This window comes from Aspergillus neoniger, assembly GCF_003184625.1.
Source record: "Aspergillus neoniger CBS 115656 unplaced genomic scaffold BO87scaffold_3, whole genome shotgun sequence".
Taxonomy (NCBI): Eukaryota; Fungi; Ascomycota; class Eurotiomycetes; order Eurotiales; family Aspergillaceae; genus Aspergillus; species Aspergillus neoniger.
Window position 1 is genome coordinate 1,264,348 of NW_020291131.1, and position 27,165 is coordinate 1,291,512.

The 27,165-nt window shown below is 47.8% G+C and overlaps 8 protein-coding genes across 8 annotated transcripts; 4 read left to right on the plus strand and 4 right to left on the minus strand.

Annotated features, from left to right (window-relative positions):
- Window positions 1–120: 120 nt before the first annotated feature.
- Window positions 121–1,839, minus strand: BO87DRAFT_134866 (hexose carrier protein). The gene has a single exon (XM_025618075.1). It carries the CDS (start codon window positions 1,724–1,726, stop codon window positions 200–202), a length of 1,527 nt encoding a protein of 508 aa, XP_025484409.1. The 5' UTR covers window positions 1,727–1,839; the 3' UTR covers window positions 121–199.
- A 728-nt stretch (window positions 1,840–2,567) lies between these two features.
- BO87DRAFT_382907 (putative beta-glucosidase precursor) lies at window positions 2,568–6,954 on the plus strand (the record flags this gene model as incomplete). Its single annotated transcript, XM_025624631.1, has 3 exons — window positions 2,568–4,499; window positions 4,529–5,034; window positions 5,352–6,954. The coding sequence occupies 3 exons, from the start codon at window positions 2,568–2,570 to the stop codon at window positions 6,952–6,954; spliced, it is 4,041 nt and encodes a 1,346-aa protein (XP_025484410.1).
- Window positions 6,955–9,899: 2,945 nt separating this feature from the next.
- On the plus strand, window positions 9,900–11,263 carry BO87DRAFT_350533 (phosphotransferase family protein; the record flags this gene model as incomplete). The annotated part of the gene is made up of 1 exon (XM_025621081.1): window positions 9,900–11,263. The coding sequence occupies exon 1, from the start codon at window positions 9,908–9,910 to the stop codon at window positions 11,261–11,263; it is 1,356 nt and encodes a 451-aa protein (XP_025484411.1). The 5' UTR covers window positions 9,900–9,907.
- Window positions 11,264–11,585: 322 nt separating this feature from the next.
- Window positions 11,586–13,266, minus strand: BO87DRAFT_443491 (rhamnogalacturonase A precursor). The gene is made up of 3 exons (XM_025628101.1): window positions 12,249–13,266; window positions 11,957–12,189; window positions 11,586–11,902 (listed from the first exon to the last, which is right to left on the minus strand). Exons 1-3 carry the CDS (start codon window positions 13,203–13,205, stop codon window positions 11,713–11,715), a joined length of 1,380 nt encoding a protein of 459 aa, XP_025484412.1. The 5' UTR covers window positions 13,206–13,266; the 3' UTR covers window positions 11,586–11,712.
- Window positions 13,267–15,046: 1,780 nt separating this feature from the next.
- BO87DRAFT_455615 (zinc-binding alcohol dehydrogenase family protein) lies at window positions 15,047–16,146 on the plus strand (the record flags this gene model as incomplete). The annotated part of the gene is made up of 2 exons (XM_025628665.1): window positions 15,047–15,189; window positions 15,238–16,146. The coding sequence occupies 2 exons, from the start codon at window positions 15,047–15,049 to the stop codon at window positions 16,127–16,129; spliced, it is 1,035 nt and encodes a 344-aa protein (XP_025484413.1). The 3' UTR covers window positions 16,130–16,146.
- Window positions 16,147–16,729: 583 nt separating this feature from the next.
- Window positions 16,730–17,817, minus strand: BO87DRAFT_372970 (ankyrin repeat domain-containing protein). Its single transcript, XM_025622421.1, has one exon. It carries the CDS (start codon window positions 17,768–17,770, stop codon window positions 16,886–16,888), a length of 885 nt encoding a protein of 294 aa, XP_025484414.1. The 5' UTR covers window positions 17,771–17,817; the 3' UTR covers window positions 16,730–16,885.
- Window positions 17,818–18,557: 740 nt separating this feature from the next.
- Window positions 18,558–20,590, plus strand: BO87DRAFT_422046 (uncharacterized protein; the record flags this gene model as incomplete). Its single annotated transcript, XM_025627092.1, has 3 exons — window positions 18,558–18,716; window positions 18,814–19,039; window positions 20,388–20,590. The coding sequence occupies 3 exons, from the start codon at window positions 18,558–18,560 to the stop codon at window positions 20,588–20,590; spliced, it is 588 nt and encodes a 195-aa protein (XP_025484415.1).
- Window positions 20,591–21,201: 611 nt separating this feature from the next.
- On the minus strand, window positions 21,202–22,342 carry BO87DRAFT_403693 (uncharacterized protein; the record flags this gene model as incomplete). The annotated part of the gene is made up of 1 exon (XM_025625797.1): window positions 21,202–22,342. The coding sequence occupies exon 1, from the start codon at window positions 22,237–22,239 to the stop codon at window positions 21,202–21,204; it is 1,038 nt and encodes a 345-aa protein (XP_025484416.1). The 5' UTR covers window positions 22,240–22,342.
- Window positions 22,343–27,165: the final 4,823 nt, after the last annotated feature.

Here is a 27,165-nt window from a genome sequence, read left to right on the forward strand (position 1 = left end):
CCTGTAGTATTGAAGATAAACTGATAAATTCGGCGTTTTCTGATGTTAACATCTTAAACCTTTATTTGAGTGGCTCGCTCCTTACTATGCCAGTATATTAACGCGAGATTGTATCCCTTAATAATCTTCTGCCTGATACAACGTAGCTACTATATCTATGAGACCCACTTCATCCCCACTATCGTGATGAACCCTCGATTCAAATGCATTCATCCACTGACGCTTTGTCATCCACAGCTTTGTCTAGACCGGATGCACTGCTGTGGCACTGATACGTTTTGAACTCTCGCGCGGGCACTCGCGCCATAAACATCTCGTCAATCTCCAACGAACGCCGTTTTGTTTCCGGTACAAACATCCAGACAAACGCCGCCGCGACGATGGACAGTGCGCCGTATATGAAGGCAACCTTACCCCCAATAGCAGCCTGAGTGTAGGGATTCACAAAGACGATAACCAGACCGGTGCCGTATGCCGAAAATCCCGCCAGCGTAACCATCTTCTCGCGGACAGCGGTCCCTGTGGGTGGAATTTCGGCGGTGATTGCCCAGGCCAACGGGCCCCATGTGCTCTGGAAGGTAAAGAACCAAAGCATGAGCATGACTACCACAGCGATGGAGAGGGAGGATGAGGATGTGGAAGGAGTGGTGAGGCCGCCAATGGTTAGCATACAGGCACCGAGGAGGCCAGATGCCGGGAGGAGCACGTTGCGACGACCCAGCCGGTCAGCCATGAACATTCCCGTCAAATTGCCAATTATGCCGATGATATAGACAATCACCGACATCAACAAAACCTGGCGGAAACCGACCTGTTCCAGAAAAACGGCCTGATAGTTGGCCACGAAGGAGATTCCCTGGGCTTGCTGGAAGATCTGTGCGCCCACAGCAATGAGAGTGTGACGGAAGTAGACGGGATCTGTGAAGCAAGCCATCCAGGATGCGAGCTCCTTCTCTTGTTGTTGTTGGTGTTGCTGCAGGACGAGTTGTTGTTCGATGGAAAGGATTTCGGCCTCAGCGGCAGCGGCGTCCAGGGCATGCAGCCGGCGCAGGCTGGCGATGGCGGCAGCACGACGGCCACGACGGAGTAGCCAGTAGGGTGATTCAGGAAGGAAGGGCAGACTCAGCCACCCCATGGCGGGAATAGCTACTTGCGCCACCACAACACTGCGCCAGGCCCAGTCGCTCGGCACATGACGACAGAAATAGACGATAAGGGCGGCACAAAAGCCGCCTACCATCAGGAAGGCATTGTATAGACTCGTCATCATTCCTCGGAGGTGCTGAGGTGCGCACTCCCCTTGGTAGACCGGAATGACCGTCGAGGCGATGCCACCGGCGAAGTAGACGACTGCCTTGCCCACGAGAAACTGCGCGTAGCTGTCCTGGCAGGATGCTTCAATGGCGACTCCGGCAGTCACCACCGCCGATTGCACCCAGAGGCTGTTCCGCCGTCCAAGCCGTTCGTTGAGAGGTGTTCCGCACACCAGCCCGAGGATGACTCCTACATAACCCAGACCCGTGCCGAGGGACTGTTGTCGATTACTGAGGGACCAGGCCTGTTGAGCCGGGTCATAGGAGCCAAAGTGACGGTTAAACTGCGTCAAGCTCATCATACTTGCCCACCAGCCCTGATCGAAGCCAAAGCCCGCGGATGAGACGGAGCCGAAGATAGCCACGACCCAGATGAGCCAGGGGAAACCCCGTGAAGGGTTGGAAGATGACATGCTTGGAAGGATAAAAGTCTAAAGACAGAGCATAGACAGGTTCCCTCGCCAGCGCAGTTCTTGATTAAGCTAGAGAATTTGTAGACTCTACTTCTATTCTACGCGAGAGGGAAACGCTACCAGCTTTAAGTCATGCTAAATACGAGCATAATCGAGCTTGGCCTACAAGCAAACTCTCAGTGCTGATTTTAGCGTTTCAACAATCATCCTTTACCTCCATAGGGGCTTACTGGAAGGGAATATTGGGTGCCTGGTAATGACCAGAGTCGGAGCAACTTGATACCTCGTTGGAGCTCGAAGGAAGGGAGACAATTCCCCCGCGGGGAAGGACTTCCTGAGAGGTGGGTCATGTTCGTGGCAGGCCCATGAAAAGAACCAGATACCCATGCGAGGGCGGGTTCAACACGAACCTTAGTGTCACGTCCATGCCAGTCAAACCCTAACCTTTGAGCCGTGGGGGCTGAAGGCCTCATACCATGTTCCAAGTCGGGATCTTGTCCGCGAGAGGCAAACCTGTATGGCGGGCCCAGTGGACCCGGCGGACCCACTAATTCGGCGACTGATTCTCCACTATATCGCCGGGACTAATAGGGCATCACCAGTGAAGCATCTTCATACAGTAACAGATTCGGTTTGTCACACCGGAGGACTCGAGGAGGAAATCCGGACAGAAAGTCCATATTCTTCCCCGTGGGGGCGGGAGTGTAGAGTCGTAGAGATGCAAAGTGGAGTGCATGGGTGACCAGAAAAGAACAATTACCCTCTCCTTCCCCCGATCTCTGCCAACAGTATCCCCAAGATCAACCATTTCTGGGATTTCCATACCGATCTGCTGCTCAACATGCCTCAGGAAGAAAGAGCATCCTCCCATGTGCGCCAACTGCTCCAGTCTCTTACGCTGGAGGAGAAAGTGGCCCTCCTGGCGGGCAAGAACATGTGGGAAACCATCAACATCGGCCGCCTACACATCCCCAGCCTGAAGATGACGGACGGACCAGCCGGTGCCCGGGGCTCCAAGTGGACCTACGGCTCCCTGACCACCTGGATACCGTGCGGAATCTCCCTGGCTGCTACCTTTGATCCGGCGATGGTAGAGCAAGTTGGAAGGGTGTTGGGCCAGGAGGCACGCCGAAAGGGCTGCCAGATCCTGTTGGCACCCACCATGAACCTATCGCGCTCGCCCCTAGGTGGTCGAAATTTCGAGAATTATTGCGAAGATCCCTATTTGGTCGGAGTGACCGCCACGGCGATGATCCGAGGTATTCAGGCACAGGGAGTGGGCGCGTGCATGAAGCACTTTATCTTGAACGATACTGAGACGCGGCGATTCAATGTTGACCAGACCATTGATGAACGCACCTTACGCGAGGTCTACATGAAGCCGTTCACGATGGTTCTCGACGACCCGGCTAGCACGCCTTGGACGGCCATGGTTAGCTATCCCAAGATTAACGGCCTGCACGCCGACATCAGCCCACATATTCTTCCTCGTCTACTCCGGCAAGAGCTGCAATTTGATCGTCTGGTCATGAGCGACTGGGGTAGGCTGAATAGTACAGCCGACAGCCTGCGCGCCACAACTGATCTCGAAATGCCGGGTCCAGCCGTCCGCCGCGGAGAACGCTTGCTGGCTGCCATTCGAGCTGGGGAGGTCGAGGCGGCCGCGCATGTCGACCCGAGTGTCCGCCGCTTCTTGCAGCTCCTGGAGCGCACAGGCCTGTTGGGAGACGCTACAGAGGCCACCGAACACTCCGAAGCTGCTACGGATGATCCCATCTTTCACCGAATCGCGCGCGATGCAGCCCAAAGTGGGCTCGTCCTGCTCAAGAATGACAAGGCCATCCTACCTCTCAAGCCGACCACGCTGCAGCGAGTCGCCATCATTGGGCCCAACGCCCGTCAACCCACCGCGGGCGGTGCCGGCAGCGCCGCTGTCAACCCATTCTACGTCTCGACTCCGGAAGCCTGCCTGCGCGATGCCCTTCATGCGGCCAACGCAGAACTGCAGGTCTCCTACGAGCCGGGGATCACGAGCAGCCTGCGCCCGCCTTTACTGGGAAAGCTCTTGACTGTCCCCGACGGGTCCCGGAACGGCTGGCAAGTTAGCTTCTTTGAAGGTCATGCGCTGGAGGGTCCGGTGGTAGCGTCCAGTATGTGGGACGACTCGCTCCTCTATCTATTTAGTGATGGTGATGTCCCGGCCGTGTTGGACGACCGGCCATACTCCTACCGTGCCACCGGGGTGGTCACTCCGCAAGAGTCAGGTCGCTATACCTGGAGTCTGGCAAATACTGGGAAAGCCAAGCTCTTTGTTGATGACGAGTTGTTAATCGACAACACGGAGTGGACTGGTCTGACGGGCGGATTTCTGGGCTGCTCTAGCGCAGATAAGACAGCCAGCGTCTATCTGGAAGCGGGCCGCGCCTACCAGCTGCGGGTGGACAACGTGGTCACGCTGCCAGTGGTAGAGGCATTTGACAACACGCTATTCCCGCGGATCTCCGGGATGCGAGTTGGTCTGGCCTTGGAGCAGGACGAGCAGGAAATGCTGGCGCAGGCCGTGGCGGCCGCCCGGCAGGCCGATGTGGCGGTGGTGGTGGTGGGCCACAACAAGGATTCGGAGGGCGAAGGAGGCGACCGCACAACGATGCAGCTTCCCGGTCGCACGGACGAGATGGTCGGCGCTGTCTGTGCCGCTAATCCCAATACCGTCGTGGTTGTGCAGTCGGCCAGCGCCGTGGCCATGCCGTGGGTCGATGCTGCCTCGGGGCTGGTGATGGCCTGGTGATGGCCTGGTATCAGGGGCAGGAAAATGGGCATGCTTTGGCAGCCGCTCTGCTCGGCGACTGCGACTTCAGCGGTCGACTCCCCATTACCTTCCCTCGACGGCTCGAAGACCATGGCTCCAACGCCTGGTTCCCGGGAGAGGCTGCGCAGGACCGCAACACCTTTGGGGAAGGGGTGCGCGTCGGGTATCGCCATTTCGATGCCCAGGGAATCCCTGCCCTCTGGCCCTTTGACTTTGGTCTTTCGTATACACAATTCCAGCTGACCGACATTCGGGTCTGCGGTCGCGTGGAGGGACGTTCCCGGGAGTCTCAGCCTGCGTTGATCCAGGCGCGTGTCTGCAATGTCGGAGGCCGCGACGGGCAAGAGGTGGTCCAGGTATATGTAGCGCCATCAGCCCAGATCCGGCAGGCTGGGGAAATGAGCTTCCCCAAGACTCTGGCGGGCTTCTGTAAAATTGCTGTACCAGCGGGAGTGTCGCGAGAAGTGTCGATCCCCATCCGGGGGTCGGAGCTGAGCTGGTACGATACTCGGGTGGCGCAGTGGCGATTGGATGCGGGCAAGTATGCCTGCTGGGTTGGTCGAAGTAGTAGCCAGATTGATGCGGAATTGAAGATTGAAGTGGCAGAGGGAGACGACACAGACATGGGACACTAGAGTAGTTATAGTTATCCGAAGTTAGAGTGAATGACAGGTATCTTACATCAACTGGAAAAATGGCCCTTGTAGACAAGATGAATGTCTTACCATTGGGTCTGCAGTGCTCGGAAGAATGAATGTCCGGCAGTCTTTGACTACTTAAGCGGTTGCTAAACGCGAACTACGCTAATTCAACTAGTACTAATAGGCGGCATAGCATCTTGTCACCATCTATGGATCTTACCGCCCCCGTGGCCTGTTTGGGCTGCCGAGAAAAGCATCTCAAATGCGACGGCAATCTGACCGGCTGTGCTCGCTGCCAGTCCTTGGGGCTCACCTGCCGCTTCGTGCCCTCCCGTCGTGGTCGCAAGTGTCGCCCAGCAGCACCAGCAGCAGTTCCCCACGACACCACCAGTCTGCCCACTCCCAACTCCAACTCCAATTCAATACCGGTGGATCCCATCTCCTTCTCAACAGGTCCCGTCGGGCAATGCCACACCCTGGAATACCCGCAACATGCGGGCTCCATGGCTTGCGATCAAGGGCTGCAGCTGATCTCCCTATACTATCTCCACTTTCACCAAGCCCACCCGTTCCTGGCCCCCATGCAAGTCCTGCTCGAGTCGGAACCCCCCGCGTTCCTGCTTGATATTATGGAGTTCATCAGCCTCCATTACTTGTCCCCGCAGCTGTTTCAGGATAGCAGCGAGTCCCTCGGTCTGGCCGTGCAGGCTGCGGACCTGACCATTGAAAAGGTGCAGGCCTTCCTGCTCCTCGCCATTGTGCATCACGGGCGACAGCAGGCCCCTGACGCCCGCTCATATCTGGGACAGGCCCTGCAGGGTGCACTGGACCTGGGCTTGCACCTTCGGGAGACCTCGGACGCCATCCGTGCGGATGCTCCCTTCCAGGCCGAGAGTCTGCGGCGCACCTGGTGGGAGATCGTTGTGATCGATGTGCTGCTGGCGGCTGTCCAGGTCGATGGGGTTTTGCAGTTCCACATGGAAGAAACCCCCACCACGCCTCTTCCTGGTGAGCTGGATCAGTATCAGGCTAGCGACGTCATCTCCGACCCCAACTCCTTTCCGTCCACCCTGGCGGATCTGGAACAAAACGCTCTGTTCTGCGGTGATGTGGAATTCTCCCCGGGGGCTTACCGCGTCGAGGCTGCGTTGATGCTTCGCAATTGCCTCCGAGCCGGCCAGACGCACGTCGGTGAGGAGACACTAGACATACTGAACGCGGCCAACATCGCCTGGTTCCATCGACTGCCGCCACGCCAACGGTCCATGCTTCAGCTCAACGGGGTGCAGGACGAGCTGATGACACAGGCCATGATGTTGATGCACTGCGCCACCATCTATTTGCACTTCCCACGCTCCTGTCTGCTCGCATTCCTGCCCGTCACAGGCCAGGTGATGTGCTCATCCCCGGCCTTATCCGTCACCAGTACCCTGGACCCTCAAGTGCACACCCACAGGGTTATCGAGGGGTCTGTTAGACTATCTCAGCTAGCCGCCTTGTCTACCTCGGTTGTCAACCATACTCCTTTCTTTGCCTGCACCCTGGTCCTCAGTTCCGTTATCCAAGTTGCCGCCATGTTCAGCGAGAGTCTGCATTCCTCTAAGGCGAGCCAGAGACAATACCTAGCTCTCAACCTTGCCGTTCTAAAGTCTATGGGACAAACCTGGCCCATTGCTGCTGCTGCCTCACAACGAGTGCGTCAAGCCATGATCGAAGTCCACAATGCGATCCCACGAGCTGCCAACCTGTTGCTTGGGGAAGTCACCCCTCCTCCCTAATACACCGGCGTACATTCGGTGAAGAGTGTTGTTGCCAAGCTTTGTAACACCCGTTTGCTTCCATATAGAAGGCGGATGACCCTGCTGTCGCTGTGCGTGCATCGAACCGCGCTTCTTGTGATGCTCTTGAGCACTGCTTATGTTCTACGCCTTTGCGAATATAAATAGGCAGCCTGAGCATTGTCAAGAACTAATCGATCATCAGCTCTACGTGCACTCATCGCGGCGCAGTTGTCTCCGGAGTCACTCGACCCCTGCCCCACGGGTAAAGCTTCCCCAACCGGCACAGGCCGCACCTGTGAGCTCATTTACGACATCCCGAAGCATCGGGGCTTCCGCGGAGTCTGAACTGTGCTACGCAGGAGTAGACGGGGATCGGCGAGAAAAGCCAAGGCGGGGTTCCCAATGGATGGACGTGGAATGAAGCAGATGAGAGTGAACATGTGGGTCTGGGCTTACACTGTCAATCAAAAAAGTCTTTCCAAGGATCCTGGCGTTGCCGTCACACGGACGCGCCGGCACTACGACTAAGTACTCCCCGAACGGCAAAAGCCTGTTTTTCACGAATAAAAATGTGCGAATGAATATATATTTGCCTAGCAGGTGAGATTATGTTAATTCGACAGAATCGCCAGATGAAGGGCGCCGCACATCTAACAGCCCATTCATTGTTGCGAATTTGCTAGAGACATTCGAGACCGACAAACTTTCCGTTGCTCATGGAAGGTAGGAGATGGGGGCGAATAATATCAATACTATCGGAGCGATGCGTATGGATTCTAGCGTCCCAGACTTATTTTTTATCCGACCAAGCGTTTAGTTAAAAGTATGGGACAAAGACGGGCGTACAGAGAGAATGGCATACAGCCAAACAGACGTCGTGAAAGCAACCGAGTGATCCGGACCCGACAGGGTACCTTACCGTACAACCCAGGCACACATATGCCCCGTGGAATAAGATGGGGATCGTCTTCGACAGCATGCGGGATCCTTCTTCGGCTCCACTGCAGATCCGCATCAGCCCCTGAGTTGGAAGCTTGATACTCGGTGCCCGCGCGCTCCGCTGCGGCAAATCCCTCAAAGGTGTTGGGCAATCGGACTTATGATGATTCTGTGTATAGCTCTGTGTTCCGAACTGTATTATGGATATGTCCATAAAGGCTATTCAATTTCATATAGACAGTACGTGATTCAGGGGGATTTCCTTGACTACGGAACTCATTTTGTTCGAAGAATACTTGGACCCGGCAAATGGTATAATCACACGCCTTTTTATGAAAGGCGTCGGTCGAAGAGGGTAGGATGGGAAGGTTTTGAGTGCTAGTCAGACACACAGGGGTAAGTGCTAAGGCTACTGCCATCGGCGATCCTTTGAAGTGGGCTCTGTTTCTCCATGTCAGTGCGTTTCGGGATGTAGAGGAATCTGCATGCAGCTGACCATGGAAAGGCCTTATGGAGGAATATACATCGGCTAAAGCTAAAGAATCAAGGCTCATCCATCTGTTGGCAAAATGCTAGCCCGAGCCTTTACGGTTCATACACCCTGTAGCAACGATGGGAAGCAAAAGTGTCTCATGTAGAGAGCCTCTGTGGTCTTCCACAAACATACACGGAGAAGCTTCCGAGTTGTCACCATTGCGGTAATTAGAATCAGCTATAAAATCGCGATGGAGGATAAATAGGTACACCATGCCCCGCTTAGGATGAGAATCATAATCATCCTCATCCTCATCAACCACCTCTCAGTTCATTGCGTCTCTGGGGTAACCTCACTCAGACCACTGTAAGAATGGTCAAGCTACTTCCTACCTTCGTGTTTCAGGCTGTCTTTGCTCTCGCAGCAGCGGAGTACCTCAATTGGACCACATACAGCGCCAACGGGGTGAATCTGGGCGGGTGGCTTAAGCAAGAAAGTACCATCGATACTACTTGGTGGGCAAATATTCCAAGGTGCGGACGATTGGGGCCTCTGTGTAAACCAGGGTCCGCAGTGCGGTCCTATCCTAGAGCGAAATTATGCGACCTATATCACAACCTCGGATATCGACAACCCGGCATTGCGCATCCCCACTACGTATGCCTCCTGGGTCAAAGCGCCCGGGTCACAATTGTATTCAGGGAACAGGGTTAGGTTTCGTTTCTGAACAACATTGCGACATATGCTATCACCAAGCATTACATGCAACTCATCATTGGTGTGTACTCGTTCCCCGGTGGAGGGAATGGTATGGCATTTGAAGAGGCAACAGGACAGTATGGATGGTTCAACAACCGTGGCCCGTCGAATCTTTATAATTCTGCATAAGAATTATCTCACTATTAATTTTAGCACGAAGTTATGACGGTGGACTTCTCATATGCTTGAAATTTTGAACCAGCTTGTTGCGCACAATGTACAGGCTTCATAGTGGGACAATTAGCAAACAATGCTACAGGTGTATATCCTGCAGCAAATTCGTAACTGTTATGCTGTCCCCGTGTCTGGTTTAGTCCATGATAAACGAGGCAATAGTAGTTTACTGGTCTGAAGTACACGTATCGCTGGGCTTTGCCAATAGGATTTCGATGGTAAAGGGCCATAATACACTCATGAGATCTTCTCCACAAGTTGATGGGTGCAGTTTGATGACACAACGTGTATAGAATCGCCAACTAGTGGCCCACTTTATTGATGATATGTTGCTGAACCTTGCCGTTCTTCTGTCTAGCACATTCTCCCCAAGCAGACATGGTGTCGTGTACTCTTAGGTTTAAAAAAGTCCCTATTTGTTATTTGTCCGGCGCTTGATACTCCAATAAGCTCTCGACTCTCAACTCTTTATCCCCGCAGCACCGATTGGACCCGAAGATACCCGATTATCGGTGCCGGATGCCAAACCAACGTTTTTGGAAACGCATCGACAAACCCATTGCTATTGTTCCGTTATTGCCTCCGACTGCGACCTCAACAACTATGGACTGGGATCATCTTGCTGAGGAGCATAACGACAAGTTGTTTGCTGGCTGGCTACAATTGCTTTCCCAGCAGTCCACTGCCTTGCCGTCGAGACTCGCAACCCAGCATCGTCGTGGCATTGCACGGGTAGCTGATGTCTCACAGTTCACCACGGGCGCTTACAATATTTGCTGCATTGTTACCTTTGACGATGGATTCCGTGCACTTGTTCGGTTCCCAATCCTGGGTAGAAGCCGCTTTCGGACGGAAAAGAGTAGAAACGAGGCTTCAGTCATGAAATTCCTATCTCAGAATACTGCGCTCCCTGTCCCCCGCATTCTTGGGATGGGTCGATGGGGATGCGGCCCTTACCTTGTCATAACTTTCATTGAGGGGATGTTGTTGTCCAATCGCCTTGGGGACCCAATAAACCAGTCGCCCAGCTTAAATCCAAATGTTTCCGACACCGACATTCAAAGTGCCGATCGCGTGATGGCGCAAGTTATCTTGGAATTGTCTAAACCAATCTTTTCGTCTCTTGGAGCTCTGGAAGAGGCATCTCAGATGTGGAAAGTAGCTCAAAGGCCACTAACCCTCAATATGAACGAACTGGTGCGCGTTGGAAATCTTCCTCCTGGCATATTTGCCGAAGGGACATTCAGTACCGCGGGCGAATATTTCGAGGAACTCGCGAGACAGCAGCTTCTCCACCTTCAATACCAACGGAACGATGCTGTTGATGATGAGCAAGATTGTCGGAAGAAATACATAGCCCGCTGCCTTTTTAGGAAAATCGCCCGGGAGTATAAAAAGCAGCAGTCGGGTCCGTTCCATCTTTACTGCGACGATTTGCGTCCGTCCAATGTACTTGTTGCAAGACAAAACTTTTCACTCACTGGCGTTATTGATTGGGAATTCACTTACGTTGCGCCTGCCGAATTTACCTATACTGCACCCTGGTGGCTCCTCTTCGAGAGCCCCGAAGCTTGGAAGTCAGACTTGCATGTATTCTTGGCACGGTACACACCACGCTTGCATCTCTTCCTCAATGCACTCCGATCATGCGAGGACGAGATGGTCCGAAAGGGTGCATTAAAGGAGTATCAGCGACGTTCAGGACACATGGCAGAGTCTTTGAATAACGGGCTTTTTTGGTTCTGCCTTGCTGCTAGGAAAAGCTACATGTTTGATGATATCTATTGGCAATTTCTTGACAAACGACATTATGGACAGGGATCTCTTGAAGATAGGCTTTCGCTTTTGTCACAGGAGGAGTTGGATGGACTCGAGATGTTTGTTTCTCTGAAGATGCAACAAGCCCGTGAGGACCGCTTGGACGAACATATGTCGATTGACAAGCTTATTGATCTTTAATTCTAATCCGACTACTAGTCTTTCAATGCATGGAGTATATGTCACCTGTTATACGATTGCTATATTCTAACGTGCTTTGGACCTTCAGGACCTCGGAAAGTTCTGCTACAAATCTACGTTTACCCACCACAATATGCGGCGCCCCAACTTCTTCAACGTCATAGAAGCTGTCATACAGACCTGTAATATAGGTTGCAACGTAAGTAAGATCCTGGTTATAGGTACTGCCATTAGGCGATGCGATATTTAATGTAGTTTCTTGATACAACCTACCTCTAATACATGTTCAACATGAATGATATATGCTCTATGTAATAATACACTTTATAGCCGCTGAGGTCCAGGAATATTGCCTAACCGCTGCTGTCACCAGCCATTTTGAATGAGCCCTATATATAAATGTACTACCAATACGCTCTAGGCTAATCATCTACTATAGCATAAACTAGTCAATGCCGTCGTCGACGATGTGGAATGGCAGATGCTGACGGGAGACCACCCGCACCATGGAGATGTAGGAGGGTTGAGATGGGAGTAGCACCCGGGTAGAAACTCGTCGGCATGGGAGGAATAGTGAAAGGGCTCGTTGATGGCAGATCAGAGGTGAAGTCAGCTGCCATTGTTGGCGCAGCATAGGACCTATCTTGTTGTTAGTAATTCTGGGTTGAAATGAACTACGAGGTAGTCACGTACGGGGTGGCAGTTATAGTCTGTTTGCTGGTAAAAGTCTTTAAATCTGTTGTTCCCTTTGCACTAGAGAGACAGGCCCCATCTCCATAGGCATTTTCACACAGCCAGACCACATAGCTGGTGTCGTTGGCCCAGAGGTTCACGTTTTCGATGGTAATATCGTAGCATGGGACGTCAGAGTCACATTGTAGACGGATCACCGGGCGTGAGGCGCTAGCAGATTCTCCGTGCCAGTTCTATTTATAAGAACAAATTAGAATATTGTCAGAAATCTGGAATGGGACCATGCACTTACTCGGAATGTGAGGTTGGACACTTGAACTCCTACAGAGCCTCGGTCGTCCCCCCAGGCCTCGTCTATGGCTAGCGGGTAAGGACCGCCGTGAACTATGACATTCTCCCAGATGATATTTTTAACAAGTCCATCCCCATTGTTGCTTTTCAGGAAGCACGCATCTGCTCGATTCATGTAGAGATTGCGGTAGTGAATGTCAGAAATATTGGTGCCTGTGCCTAAGGAGCCAATGGCGGTCCCACCACTTAGATTGCAGTAGATATTCTCGATCAGATAGTTGTGCGCCGGAGACTTGACAGTGACACATTCATCGCCGTTGCTCACTTCAATGTCATGGAACCACATGTTCTCTCCCCATACGTCGATGGCATCTGTCGCCCCCACTGATGTCACGCCGCGGATCAAGATGTTATATACCTCTCCACTGGAGACGGTATCAAAGACGATGTAGTAGGAGGGCGAGTCAACAAGTGCAAATCCATGCACCGAAAAATTGCTAACCTCTTGGATGCGCAGCAGTCTCTCGCCGTAGGTCTCATTTTGCAAATATTCGTACCCAAAGCCCTGAATGGCCCCGCGGGAGTTGCCGCTGAAGAGTTCGAAGTCGTTGCAGTCACGGATCAGAATCATCTGATATGATCCGCGGTGTCCGCGCATAATCACACCGTCAAGCTGAATTGCAGAGGACTGGCCGTGCTTGAGCTCGATATCCTCGGCCAGCGAGTAGTTACCAGGTGGGATGTAGACCAGTCCCCCCACGGAGCAATTTCCCCAGGCATCGAGTAGGGGCTGCGAAATATCTGTCTTACCATCTGCGAGAGCTCCGTAATCGATAATGTTGCAGGTTTGATTCCTGGCTTTAGTGCTGTAGTCCACTAGTGGACCAACGGGACCAGACAGCTGCGCCCGTGCCAGAGTGGCCAAGAACAGGATATATGGTAAAATTATGGCTTGCATGATGACCTCTGACCATCAAGAGACTATCATGAGCAGTGATGGTAGTCTATATATCCTCAACAAAATCCAGGATTGAGTGATGGGAGCATTCGGGAGAGCAAGTAGTACATAAGTAGACATACAATTAGGGGGCTGAAGCGCCCGCCGGTGACGATCGCACCCCAAATGTGAGGGCTTCGCATCAAATTGATTAAGGGACGGCACTATGGGCGGGCGATGACGAACCAAGTGGAGATTGGCGGGGAAGAGCAGGTAAGCGAGCCAAAACAGCAGACAAGTTGCCGATGTAGTAAACGAACCCTGTTTTCATAGCCGTCCCTGATCACATGTGCAAGGCCTATCATGGTGTCTCGGGAGACTCTCCAGTGGAGAGGCCATAATAATGATTATTTAGTATTCATTCCTCCCACTAGCTCTAATTATAACTAGCGGACGGCAGGGGTCCTAAGCGCAGGGGTACACGGATCAAACCACTCGTCATGTCTAACAACAGTATCAAACGTCGTAATACGATTAGAGCACAAGGACAGTCCCTAAATGACAGGATATACAAATTAGGTCGCGAGGGATGATAAAGAAACGGCGCAGCAGCCAACATAATACGAAAAGCTCCTCCAGCCACTGCTATGCTTTTGCTAATCCGGTCAACGCCTACCGTTGTACTCCAAGTACATCTACTCTATATTTACATCTTGTGGGAGGCTTCTGGAAGAAAGATCGCACCAACTATTGGTGTTGTTACCAATCAAGAAAACGTCATGTTTATCCTTGATCTGATGGACAGGGGGCGGGGGAAGCATAACGAATATGGAACTCCTGAATGAACCTCCAAATTCGAAGATAAACCCCCGTTTATTGCAGCTGATCAAGGACTCTGGGCTTGTACCTCTTATGTACTTGGATCAATACAAAGAACCAGATGGTGCACGTAATGCGGAACGCAACTGAACCTGAGTATCTCTGTCAAACAAGTTTCTCGCTATTATCGCCAAACAATCGATTCGTAGGCTGTACCAACCGTTGTTATATAAGTGGGATTGGCATGTGTACTCCACCCGCAGGAGTACAGATCTCATATAATCCTAGCAACGGGAGATTGGAGACATGTCGTCAGATGTCCTGAACCTTCATGGAGGCTACCGATGTTTTGCTATCGCAACATCAATCTAGAACGTGGGGGGACCCTGCACCTATTTCGCAATGCCTATAGCCATCGGGCCTTTCGAAATAAAGGACATTGTAAGGGCAATAATATTGTCTATACATATATGCATGGTTCACATTATCAGGTGTTTCTTGAGAATCACCATTCTGTCTTTGTAATCCAGTTGAGTTCAGAAATACATGATGAAGTTGGTTTCACCTGATCTTCGCTACTTGTATTTGATGGTAGGATGGCATTGGGGCATATTCACTACTGGTAACAAGTCCCTACTAGTACTTCAAATACTAAACGAAACGAGTAGCAACTCCGGTGGATGATTTATTATAAACCATAGGGTAAATATCAAGCTCGTACTACTTAGACGCGAGACTTACAGATAGTCACGACAATGATTCATCCACATCAATGCTACTTAACAAACACCAGCACTACTTGTTTATTATCCCTAAGAGGAGAATCCAATGTTCAGTTATCAAACCCAATCTTTGCGTGGCCGATGAGACCTGCCAGTCACGTGATACATGTCAGTTGAGTCATGCAACCATTGGGCCGGCAATTGGATCGGCAGTCGCTTCCATCAGTAGTTCACGTCACGAGTCAGGGGATTTCCCAATTCTTCCTCAACGCCTCATCCTCTGGTAAGTTTTGATCTTCTTCAATATGACTTCTTGAAAATATGTCGAACAAAGCAGGCTGGATCAAGAATCCCCGGGGGACAATTCAGGTCGAGACTGTAGAGCAATGGGTTCCTGGCCCGGGGGAACTGTTGGTACGGGTTGAAGCAGCCAGCTTTAACCCCATTGATGCAAAAATCCAGAGGTATCGTGCTCAAGTACCCGCCAGTCGGCCGTCAGACTAAGAACCCAGGTTGGATTTATTCCAATCTCAGTATCCCCTCATCCTCGGATTCACCTTTGCGGGAACGGTAGTCTCTACAGGGCCCGGTATACATTCGGTGCAACCTGGCGACCGGGTGGTGGTGGCTCGCTGGGGCCAGCAGGCGAGCGAGGATTCCCAATTCGGTGCCCTCCAGATGTATGCACTGGCGCTTGAGCAGAACACCCTGCGACTAGAGCCCGAGACCACATTTGCTGATTCCGCCGGCCTGATCGCCAATCTGGCGACCGTGATCTCCGCCCTCACAATCTACATGGGTCTTCCGAAGCCGCCAGTCGCCGGCACGAAACCGCCCACGGGAAAGAAAATTCTCGTTTACGGCGGTTCATCATCGGTGGGGGGCCTCGCGGTCCAATATGCGACGAATGCTGGGTATGGAGTTGTCACTACCTCGTCCGCGGCCAACAGATCCATGGTGGAGAAACGCAACCCGTCGCATATCATCGATCATAGCCGCCCGGACGAGGACGTGATTTGCGAAATCCGGGAGCATGGGCCTTACGAGGGAATCTTTGATGCAATCGGCTCCACCACGACAACCCAACGCATGGTGGCATTGCTGCGCGAAACGGGAGGCCGGTTCTTTTCAACCAGCCCTTCCCCTGGGGATGAGGCCATCCCTGCAGGTATAGAGAAGCTGTGGGCCGGATATTCTGAGACACTCGTATCTCAGGCTGCACACCGCGAATTGCGCACATGGTACATGGACGCGTATTTACCGGCTGCACTGAAAAAGGGCACGATATGGCCAAATCCGGCATTGTGGCTCGAAGGAGGGCTTAACTCCGCCCAGAAGGCGTTGGACCTCCTTTATGGAGGTCATATTAGCGGCCAAAAGGTTTTTATCAACCCACAAGAGTGAGGAAACCGTCATTCCGGAGACCATGCATCATCCTCTACTCCGGGTTGATACACAGTACGGATTCTGATGCGACTGTCGTTATGTATTCGTGCCTTTGAATAACATATCATTGGGCGGGACTCATTTAAGAAGTCCTGATTATGTTGCGAGTAAACAGCAGAAATAGCATCATTCGACGAGCTTGCCAAGAAGAAACCAGCATCCTTATAAAAAGTTAGGCCCGTACCTTATGTACATATGAGATGGAAGTGAAGTTGAAATGGCGGATTCTGTCCAGATTGCGAAAATAGCCTGAAGTGATATTCGTCCGGATGAACAAGACACAGATCCAAGATTGGCTAATGAAACGCGACCTATTAGAAACCTTCCTCCGGCCTAGCACATAATCAGCTACTTAGTACCGTATTTAGCGACATCGAACGCTCCTGCCATGTTCGTCCAGTGAAAGCCAGTATCTCAGTCAACAAGAAAACTTCAGACTGCTGAGGAGAGCAGAATATATATATTACGCTAGATACTGGTGCGACGCACTTTTTCAACCGAATTATAACCAATAGCATCAAGGGACCAATTATCATTGGAATCAAGATCAAGATGGCCGTTTGAGATCCAACTGGCAATAAAAATCACTATCTGATCACTAATATATACTACTACTTAACTACATCTAGCTTGCTGCAATGGCTTATACTACAACTCATGCCTGGTAAGATAACTGTGTTCCGTTCACTTATCTGTCGTAGTATATCCTTTCATTTAGGCCAAAAGCTGCACGATCTCTTTCTGTCCCCGCCAAACCGCAAACCGCAACGCCGTCCAATTCTTATTCCCGGATGCCATGGACACATCGGCGCCAGCGTCCAGCAAGAGTCGCACAATGTCTGCGTGGCCGCCTTCTGCCGCTGCTGCCAGTGCCGTGTAGCCATTATACCGACCTCCGGGAGCGTTCACATCCGCCCCGGCCGTCAAGAGTCGAAGGACGGTGGTGCGGTGACCGTTAAAAGCCGCGGCCTGGAGGGCTGTCACGCCATGATATCTGCAGGGTGGTGCATCCACCTCCGCACCAACGTGAAGTAAAAACTCTACCATCTCATCATAGCCACCAAACGCCGCGGCCTGCAGCACGGTCCGACCCCGGTTGTTTGCCGGGGGCGCGTTGATCTCTGTGACAGGCTGGTGTTGTAACAGCCACTGTAAGATCTCGAGATGGCCTCCCTCCGCTGCGGCCTGCAGGGCGGTGCGCCCCACGTATTTGTGTGCCGGGTACTTGACGTCCGCGCCTGCGGCAACGACCAGATGGCGAACGATCTGGAAGTGGCCAGCGCCAGCGGCGAGGGTGAGGGCGGTTCGGCCGCCGTTATTGCCCCCAGGAGCATTCACATCGGCACCGGCGGCTAAGAGCGTCTCGACCACCTTAAGATGGCCGTTGAGCGAGGCAGCCTGAAGTGCGGTTTGGCCGTAGTAGCCTCGGGGGGGTTCGTTGGGGTTGCTTGATGGCTGAGATAAAAGGAGCTTCACTTCGGGTAGATTGCCTTGCGCAGCGGCCAGCTGGAGGGGAGTCCAGATTCCCTCCTCGTCTGGTTCCTCCAAGGAAGAAGGCAGTCTTCCGTGCACTAGACTGGAAACTTGCGAAAGAGTCATGAAGGGGCACAACACGTCTCCGTTGTCAGGATCTGCCCAGGGAGCAGATTCTTGCGAAGCCAGGCTTTACACCAACTAGTGCTTACGCGGTTATCACGGCATGATAAACAAGCAGGCCAAGATGAGGCTTGATTGCATCCCCGCCCAAAGGGTTCGTTGCTGATAAGCCCCAATATGCATGACCACGTATTACAGATGTAACGGGCGGAGCATTGTATTGAACATGACTGATTACAGGGCAGCGTCAGGAATCGTCTACTTCTGGCCCAGTCCAAATCTCCTGAAGCCAATAGCGATAAGGACATTGAATTTGTCTCTCCGTCCGCTGGCTTGGTGAATGAAACGAAGACTAGGATCACATCGTCACCAGTAACAAGGATACCAAGCCTTCGTTGGAAATATGCAAATGCTCGTCTACTTTTCGAAGGCTTCCTCGTGTTTTCCTGGTCGTAGCTCTGATATCAAAGGTGGGGTGTTCAGACCAAACGGATGTAGTCGACAAGAGAAGCTTTCGTCCAACGCATAGGCATCACCCGGCCACTGTCTATGATTACACGATATTCAAATGATTTCTCTGTACTAAAGCTCTTCTCTGTCTGTCAGTCCCGTGAAAGCCCGTAATTCTGGATAATACCGCTGGGCTTGGTCCTGAGCTTGTCTATGATGATGCTGAAATGATGTGGAACACGACGAGGATGCAAGAGATTCATAAGAACTGGTATTCCTCGTTTCCTAGTGAGTAATCTCATGTACAAATTGTACAACCACAGAAACATTTGATCTCAGAATGATGCGTTTATCCTCAAAGCTGGTCGCGGCTACATCACTATATCTGCGGAAGAAGAGTTTGAAGTCCTGCACCTTGCATTCGAAATGGACAACGTCTTCGAGCAATGTGACCACCAAGGGCCATACCATGGCGGTCTATCACCAGCAATATTGTCTTGTAAGCTTTCTTACCCGCGGTTTGAAGTTCCGATCTCAACTGATTCTTCCTGTAGTCTCTTCGATAATATCAACGGTCGGTTGCTCGTCCCACCTAGGTTCAACGTCTTAACGTTCTGCTGTGCGCATCCCCTTCGTCAGCCACCGCATTCGTCCCGGCAACATGGATAGAGAGCAACACTGCATGCGAATACGGCAGATCCGTCGCCGAGACCATCTCGTGTGACTGCAAGTTTGAAGGACTAGCAATGGCCTGGCTCCCACCTCACGACAGTGAGGAAGAGTTGGCCGAGGAATCCAATACCGTAGGCAAACGGCCCAACGGTACTTGGATTTACTACGCGAATAGCGAGTGCACTATACCTATGGATGCAAGTGAGGTGGTGGAGTCGGGGGACTGACCGACGGCATTGGTACACATGAGTGTCCAATGGCACCCCCTTCACTGCATCTTTTACTGGCGCAAGCAGTTCCGTACGCAATCTAACGGGAAAGTTCTGGAGCCTCAATCGGACACGGAGCATCATAACATGCATTGCGGAGAAATCTTCTTATCGCCATGATCAGGAACCAAATTGGGGGTGGCGCTTGTGACCAACAGCGAGTAGGAGTGGACGCTCATACCCTTGAGTATCGGGGTGGTAAAGCGGGGGGTTTGTTACGGCGCATACGTCCTCCGTACACCGGCGGATGCCCGACATTCCTATGTACATAGTAAAGACAGGGACGGGGCTGCGCACGGTCCCTAGGATCGATATCTATTGTCGGACATGAATTGATCTGACTTTCTAGGAGGGATGGTCCATTCAAGAGTGTTCATCTCATCAGACTTCCTCTTCTGTGTTGCTGGCCACCAATTGGCTTGGTTGCCTGTACTCATCCGAATAGTCCCGGTCAATGCTTAGTGCCCATGGCTAGCTGGTCCTATCAGCGTGTGGAGTGCGACAGAGGCAATGATGGGTTGATTCTGTGTATCCTGTCTGGACCATCTACGGTCGTTAACAATACCACTGCATCATTCACGACAACACGTCGAGTTTTTTGAAGGTTTGGGCAAATAACCGGGTCTGGCCAAGTTCTTCCAACTGTTGTGTCTCAGTTTCTATCAATGGAATCGGCCACCTCACATTGTAGCTCTCTGCCAGCCATCATCAGGACTCACGATCAAACTTGGAGGAAACAGTTGACCGGTTCAGGCGCTTCTTCTTGTAAGTTAGGTCCGTCCGAACCAGCTTGCTTTACCTTCGCCGCTGCTGATTCATCTTTCAGCAATGGCTATTTAATTACTGTTTATTATGAAACTCCCAGAGGCTCTCACTCCCTTCCCCCTGTACGAAACTCATTCACCCTCCGACCGAAGATAAATAAAGACCTGTGCCTAGGTGCCTCTCGGATTATAATCAGCAGCTCCCTCATACTTCTATTTGTGATCTGTGTCGTTTCACCCGCATCTAACTTTACATTCCGTGACTCGAGAGCTACCTGCTTGCTGAAAAGCTTAACCATAGCCTCGGTCTCGAGCGTCAAATTCACGCGCCCCCGGTCTAGCTTTGCGGACTATTTCGGGGAGCAGTCCCGGGAGCTACCGTGCTTTATTAGGTTGGATGATCAATCTATGGTACCGCTGAACTCGTCAATGAGAGTGCATTGATGTACCTACAATGATTTCAAGAACGGTGTCCGGAGAAGGAGCAGGTCCAGCGGAGCGGCGACTATCTCAACACTTACCCCCGGGAGGATCCATACGCGGTGCAGATCGCCATGGACGCCCTCTTCCACCCTGCCCACTGCCCCCTGGTGGCTACCTCCTGGCGCTGCGTCGGTATTGGTGCGCAAGGGAGACCAGTCGGCATGTCTGCCCGCGTGCTATCGTGATAAATCACGTTCAGCATTGTTTGGATTCTCCGGACGCAGTGCTGTTTGTTGATGGCGTTGCCAATAAAAGTCCTTACTACCAAAAGATACGGATAGTCGGATGCCGGGGTTCGTAAGTGCCTGTTTTTAGAGTTCAACGGATGGATCACGATTAGGAGGATTCATGGATTAATGCTCCTAAAGGCTGGTCATACAGAAACAACATAGTAATGCACTGGCGATGGCTCATCATATGTGCTGCCGCACTATTAGGACATAGAGAGCTAATATTCAGCAATTAACTTAACATTACACTTTAAAACCCCATAGTCATACTTAAACAAGCCATTTCAGAGACTATTTAGTGTTGCCGGGGAGCAATATCACATTTAATTACAATCTATATTCTGAAAATGAGGCACGTCAGTCGCTGACGCATGACAAGTTGAAGGATGAATAGATTTTGGGAAAGGCTAGCCAGAGCAAGTCTTGTGGAAGTATACCACTATCTTAACAATATGGAATAGAGGGTTTACTAAGGCATGGTCGCTGAAGGCTCATGCTTATAGTGACATCAATAGCCCGAGGAAAACCAAAATATCCTCCACTGTCCAGACCATTAAACATATTCCTCAGTTGGAGTCTTCTCCTCCTTTCCGCGTTCCCAGCAGCAGGTTTGCCGCCCACCGGACCCGTAGTTGCCCACTCGGACATTCTTTCTCAAACACACGGTCCCAGTCAGCCAGCAAGACATGCGCAGTGTCGGGAGCGAGCGTGTGTTGTGGTGGCAAGCATGTGTTCAAGAACTTAAGAAGCCACTGCTTGTCCGCGTCAAACTCCCACCCTTCTGCCTCATCATCGCTGCCGGTATAATATCTGACTTGCTTGTCCCTGCCTGCGACCGCACTGTACTTCTCGGGCTGCAGACCAGCGGGAAAGTACTTCACAAACTGCGCGTAGTAGGGCATCTTGCCATCATCGGTGGGGTTGATGTACACCCGGACAGGATCCTCGAACAATTCTTCTGGCGCTGGAACTGAGTCTACCTGCCCTTCACCAGATCCCAGACGCTGCATCAGACCATACAACATTGCTGCCTGGTTTGATTCAGCATCCTGCTGTAGCGGCTGCAGGAGCACCTTTGCAAAGATGGACGCAAAGACATCATGAAAGTGTGAAGACTGTTTGGGGAACGTAGGAAGCCAATAGCTAAAGATTGCCATTGTTCCTCCCAGTCGAAGCATCTTTCCAATGGAGGTAACCAGTTTATTTGGGTCCATAAAATGTGCTGCAGTCGCACAGATCGCCATGTCAGCCTGGCGTTCACCGACCTGGTGATACGCTTCTTCACCCACGGCCTGGCTGTACTCGAAAGTAGGATGCAGGCCATGTTGCTCCGCCCAATTAGGGAGAAATATTTTCGCTTGGGACTGGTTGCCTGGACTGGGATCGGAGACATGGATGATCTGGAAGTCGGTCATAAAGTTCGTGGTGGCTATGCCCGAGCCGGCACCGATGTCAACCAGGCGCTCCCAGCCACCGGGATGAAGGCGTCGGTAGTCATAGATAAGTGAAGTTAAAGATTGTGGGTATTGGGGACGACCTTGATGATAGTCCTCCCAATCCATGGTAGCAAAGGTGGTTTTGGTGATGGGGTCGACGGTTGTCATATTGTCGGTCTGGGTGGTATTTGGACAGCTGAGTGATTGAGTGAAAAAACTGATTTGACTCTAGATAACTTCATCTTGAATTTATAGAGCATGCAGCTGTCAGGTCTATAGTACAGTCTGTTGATAGTAACGGAAGCTCTGGAACGAAGCCCTCGCGTGGGCTCGGAGTTACTTTTCGGAGCAAATCTGGGAATAAGAACCCTAAAGTACGGGAATGTTGAGTATAGAACAGGCATGTGGCGATAAATAATGGCCTACCAAGATGTGCTACTACCGATTGAGGTAATGGATGAACAAACCCCTTAATTGGGCTCTGTCAAATAAGGTTTTAATCGTCCAATACCAAGAGGTGCCTGCAGAGAGACGGAGATGATCATTACCTTTTCCCGCTGTGATCATCAGAGCCGAGCTTCTTGGCTGCGGTCCGCGCGGTTGACTGCGCCCCCGTTAGCCAATCTTGGCCTCGATCTAGTATCTACTCCGCCTGGACGCCTTCTTTATTAATGTCGGAGGCCTATTAGCAGAGGAAATAGTTGTAAAGATCATCTCCATTGCTTTTTCCTGGCTTCTGATAGATTAACTGACAGCTCAATCACGTACAGATATGTGTGATGATGCACCGTTGGGGATTAGTGGTCGATGTATGACTTCAATAGGAAATGGATGCTCAAAACAGTGGCTTCGGTTATAAAAAAGGTGGCCAGGCGAAGTCAGGCCTTCATACGTGATTTGATATAGAATTACATAATAATGTCTCCCTTTATGTCGATAATAATAACCTTGGGTCTGACACGCAGCGGGGTAAGAAGTTTATATACACCAGAGCTCAAAAACATCAACGTAACAACAGAGTTCATACTAGCTTAACGACAGACAATTCCAGCTCTATAGTTACTGTAATATGGGAAGGCGGGATATCATGCGATAATAGCTTTAAGTGTGCTATCGGCACGGTCAACAAGAGGATCGTCCATTTAATTGTGTCGCTGTCGGTAGTGGACGACCATATTCCAAACATATAATCTTGAGGAGCGCTCTACAGAAGCAGCAACAAAAGCAATAACGAAACGAACGAACGGAAGCAAAAGAGTGAGTTGAATTGAGCTATCTAGGAGAGCAAAATAAAGCAATATGAAGAGGTGCTTTGTGGGCAGTCCGAGCATAGTATGTGATTAGTCTATATGAATATCTCGACACGGCCCTCTAGGCGAAGGAGTGTACGAGGAGGTGCTAAATAAAGTTGTAGATATTTTCTAGATAGGTAATCTTTTACATATTAAGCATTATTCCCTGGATGCTGCGGGGGGATAGTTAATAGAGTTATTTCTAGCAGGGTCTGGAAGTCACGGAACTTTTTTTAATCCAGCAGTTTAGTAAGGCTGTCTGCAGGATTACTAGTGCCTGTAATATGTTAGATTAATATAATATCTATTTTAATTAGATCTATTATAAATAGATAATAGTTATTTAGCTATCTAGTAGACCGCGTGTATATATTATAGTTAAGGATCTGTAGTAAATTAGCAGTGTCGCTGAACAGGGGTATTTTACTATTATCTGATATCTTGAGATTAAATACCTGTACTAATTTCTTGATATACAGGGTATCTTTAGTAGTGGTATTGTACGTGTAGTATTCTGCAATGGTAGAGAAGAATATAATAATACTTTATTTATTTAATAATCAGATAATAGGTCTGCCTGCATAGAAGATAATATATTCTTTTATTAATTTACTGTTTTTATAATTAGCATGGGCAGTATTTACATAAACTTTAATTTTTTTAGTATGATTAACTGCTAGGATGATTCTGTAGAAAATAATATCCTGTAGATATTTATATACATGCTTCAAGGCCTTTATATTTGTTATAGTTAGAATATATATATATCTCTATAGACGGAATATGGTATGATATAGATCAGGTCTGGTTTTAATAATTAACCAGTTCAATTTATTTATAAGACTTTGATATTTATTAATATTAATTTCCTTAGTTGATATTACAGTATAATCTGTTTTTGTATAAATAGATATTATAAAGATAGTGACGCCTGAGTAGGATTATATACCTGTAGCAGCAAGATATTTCTTTATATAGATAAACTGCCTGAGCAAGATACTGCCTGTCTTATAATTATATAAAATATTATAATTAAGTAAGATCTTCAGTTTGCCTAGTTCCTTGAATCTAAATATTTTATTAAAATAGTATTTTACTGAGATTAGGTCTGCCTGCTCAGGGCTAGTGATAGTAGAATTATCTATATAAATAATAAGTTATATCTTATTATTTCTGTATATACACAGATTCTTTAGCAGGGATTTAAAGCTGATTTCTTATAACTTCTTATTAAAGATATAATGTTATAGATGTACTGCCTGCTGCAGTCTGTAAAGAATTATTTTAAGTAGATATACTTATTTAGGGAAATTCTTATAGAATCCAGTTAATTATTTTATGTAGACCTGCTTGCCTTTTATTTGAATATATAGATAGATAAAAATAATATTATATTATTTTTAGCGGAGGCTCTTTACTACTATATTAATTATAAATATTTTAAAAGTAATCTTGCTTGCTACTGGAGCAAAGGATTTAGTATAGTTAATATCAGGTATTTAATGGTTACTGTAAATTATTTATTAAGTATAAAATTGTATAACAATCCTCTTTATATTAATCTTCAGGTTAAATATCTATTTACCTGGGATCACGCGGGCACCAGCAGGGTGGTTGATTATTTTATATATATTTATTAATTTAATTTTATTAATCTGTGTGGCCATGGCTGTCTTTTAATATAGAGTAAGCAGGAATAAGATAGTTTTTGTATAGATATTTAATATATTAATCTTATATTATTTAAAAATAAATAAAGAAGGCAGGTCAGATTCTTACTTTAGTATAGTTATTTATTTATTTTCTAGTTATAAAGAACTTTTTTTTTTATAGTTTATTAGAATTATTTTAGTACAGTAATTATAGCAGCAGAAGGTTCAGATTTAGTAAATTAGAAATCATATTTCACATATTTAGTAGATGATGCTTTGTAGTTATGAGAATTCTCTATTAAATAGATTAGATTAGTAGATGCAAGGAGGACAGGTATAATAGATTCAGTTAATATAGATATAGTCTTTATTTTTTTATATATAAAGTTAGCAGTGTTATCCTGTATAGAAAGAATCTTATTATTATTAATTATATTCTTTATATCTTGTATGATTATTTTATTAAAATTAATTCTGGTACTCTGCATCAGTATAATTAGATTTTTAGAGATAAGTATAAATACTGTAGTTACTCTACCAGAGTCTTCATAATTATTCTTGTATGTATATTCTTTATAAAATATTATATTTCTTGATTATTTAATCTTATTTAAATCAGGATACTATATTAAATAAACATGGCCATGATCCTTATTAAATCTAATAAAATAATTAGTATTAGTGCAGGGGCTTATCTTTCTGGAAGTAATATAGTTCTTTACAGATATATATTAATAGTAATAGTATCCAAACACATGTAGGAACTTAAGCGAGGTATTAAGATTTAGAAGATTATAATATAATCTATATAAATAAACAAGTATTTCTTTGATCTTACTCCCTGCAGGGACTAGACAGTTAAGAATTTATATAGTAAGTCTCATAGTAAACAGCCAGAGAATTATAGGTATATCTAAGTTAAGAATTATAATTCTGCTTATCTAATTAAATAAATTATTATAGTACTCAGTAAGATTATTTATCTTGGGTGTTCAGGAAGGTAATATAATAATATAAATTTTTTAATCTTTATAATATATTTATTCTTTAAATCTATTAAACTTGTGGTCCTTATCAAGATGTTATGAGGTAATATATCTACTAACTATATTCTTGTATTTATTGTTTATTTAAATTAGCTTTATAAAGATATTATCTTTTTACTTTAATATAGCTGTTCTGATTAATTAGATAATATTATTTACTATTACTAGGAAATATTTAAATTCTTTATAGTTAACCAAGATTACCTGCTGTATATTTATATGCCAGAGTTATATAGAGTCAGAGATTCTCAGAATAGAGTTTCTTAATACTAAGTACTTTACTTTTTCTAAAGAATATATATTGCAGTATAGATTCTTATGGTATTTAAGTTCAATCTACTGGTTCTTTGCAGTAGAGATAATCTTGCAGAATTCTATATATTTATATTATTAATATAATAGTAAAAGATTAACTACAGCAAGAATTAATTCTGTATTCTGAGTATATATAAAAAATATATTTTTATTTTCTTATAAGTATTTTATTACTTTATTATTTATTTCTCTTTATAAGGTCAGATTGATCATGTTTATATATATTCTGAAGTCCTTTTATAAGAGAATTACAGATAGGAGGCCGTATACAAGATCTAGTTAGTAAAATATCTTAATTTTAATCTCATAGTATTTATTATTTATAGATAAGATTAGGATTTAATAGCTAGCTGACCTAGTAATATTAATTTCTCTGTCAGATATTCTGTATTTATAGAAGTTAAAGATATCTAGATTATGGTAGTAGTCTAGTAAGATATAATTAGATATAATATATTAGAAACTGTCTGTATCATAGATCTAGTATAATAAGTAGTTAGTAGTATTTCTAACTGCTATTCTAGAGAAGTTTAAAAAATATATATTTTTATTATTTAATTTTATTTTATATAGGGTAATATATTGAGCAGGCATCTCTATTATCTATTTTATAGGTATAAATTCTGCTGTTTTAAAATTATCTTTTAAGTTTAAATCTAACTTTTCTTCTTTATATTAGTTATTCTGAATCTTAAAGAACTAGATATCTAGAATATATAGTTACTATAATCTTGGATATAAGATTATATTAATATATTAATACTTTATTCAGCTATGGTCAGGGTATCT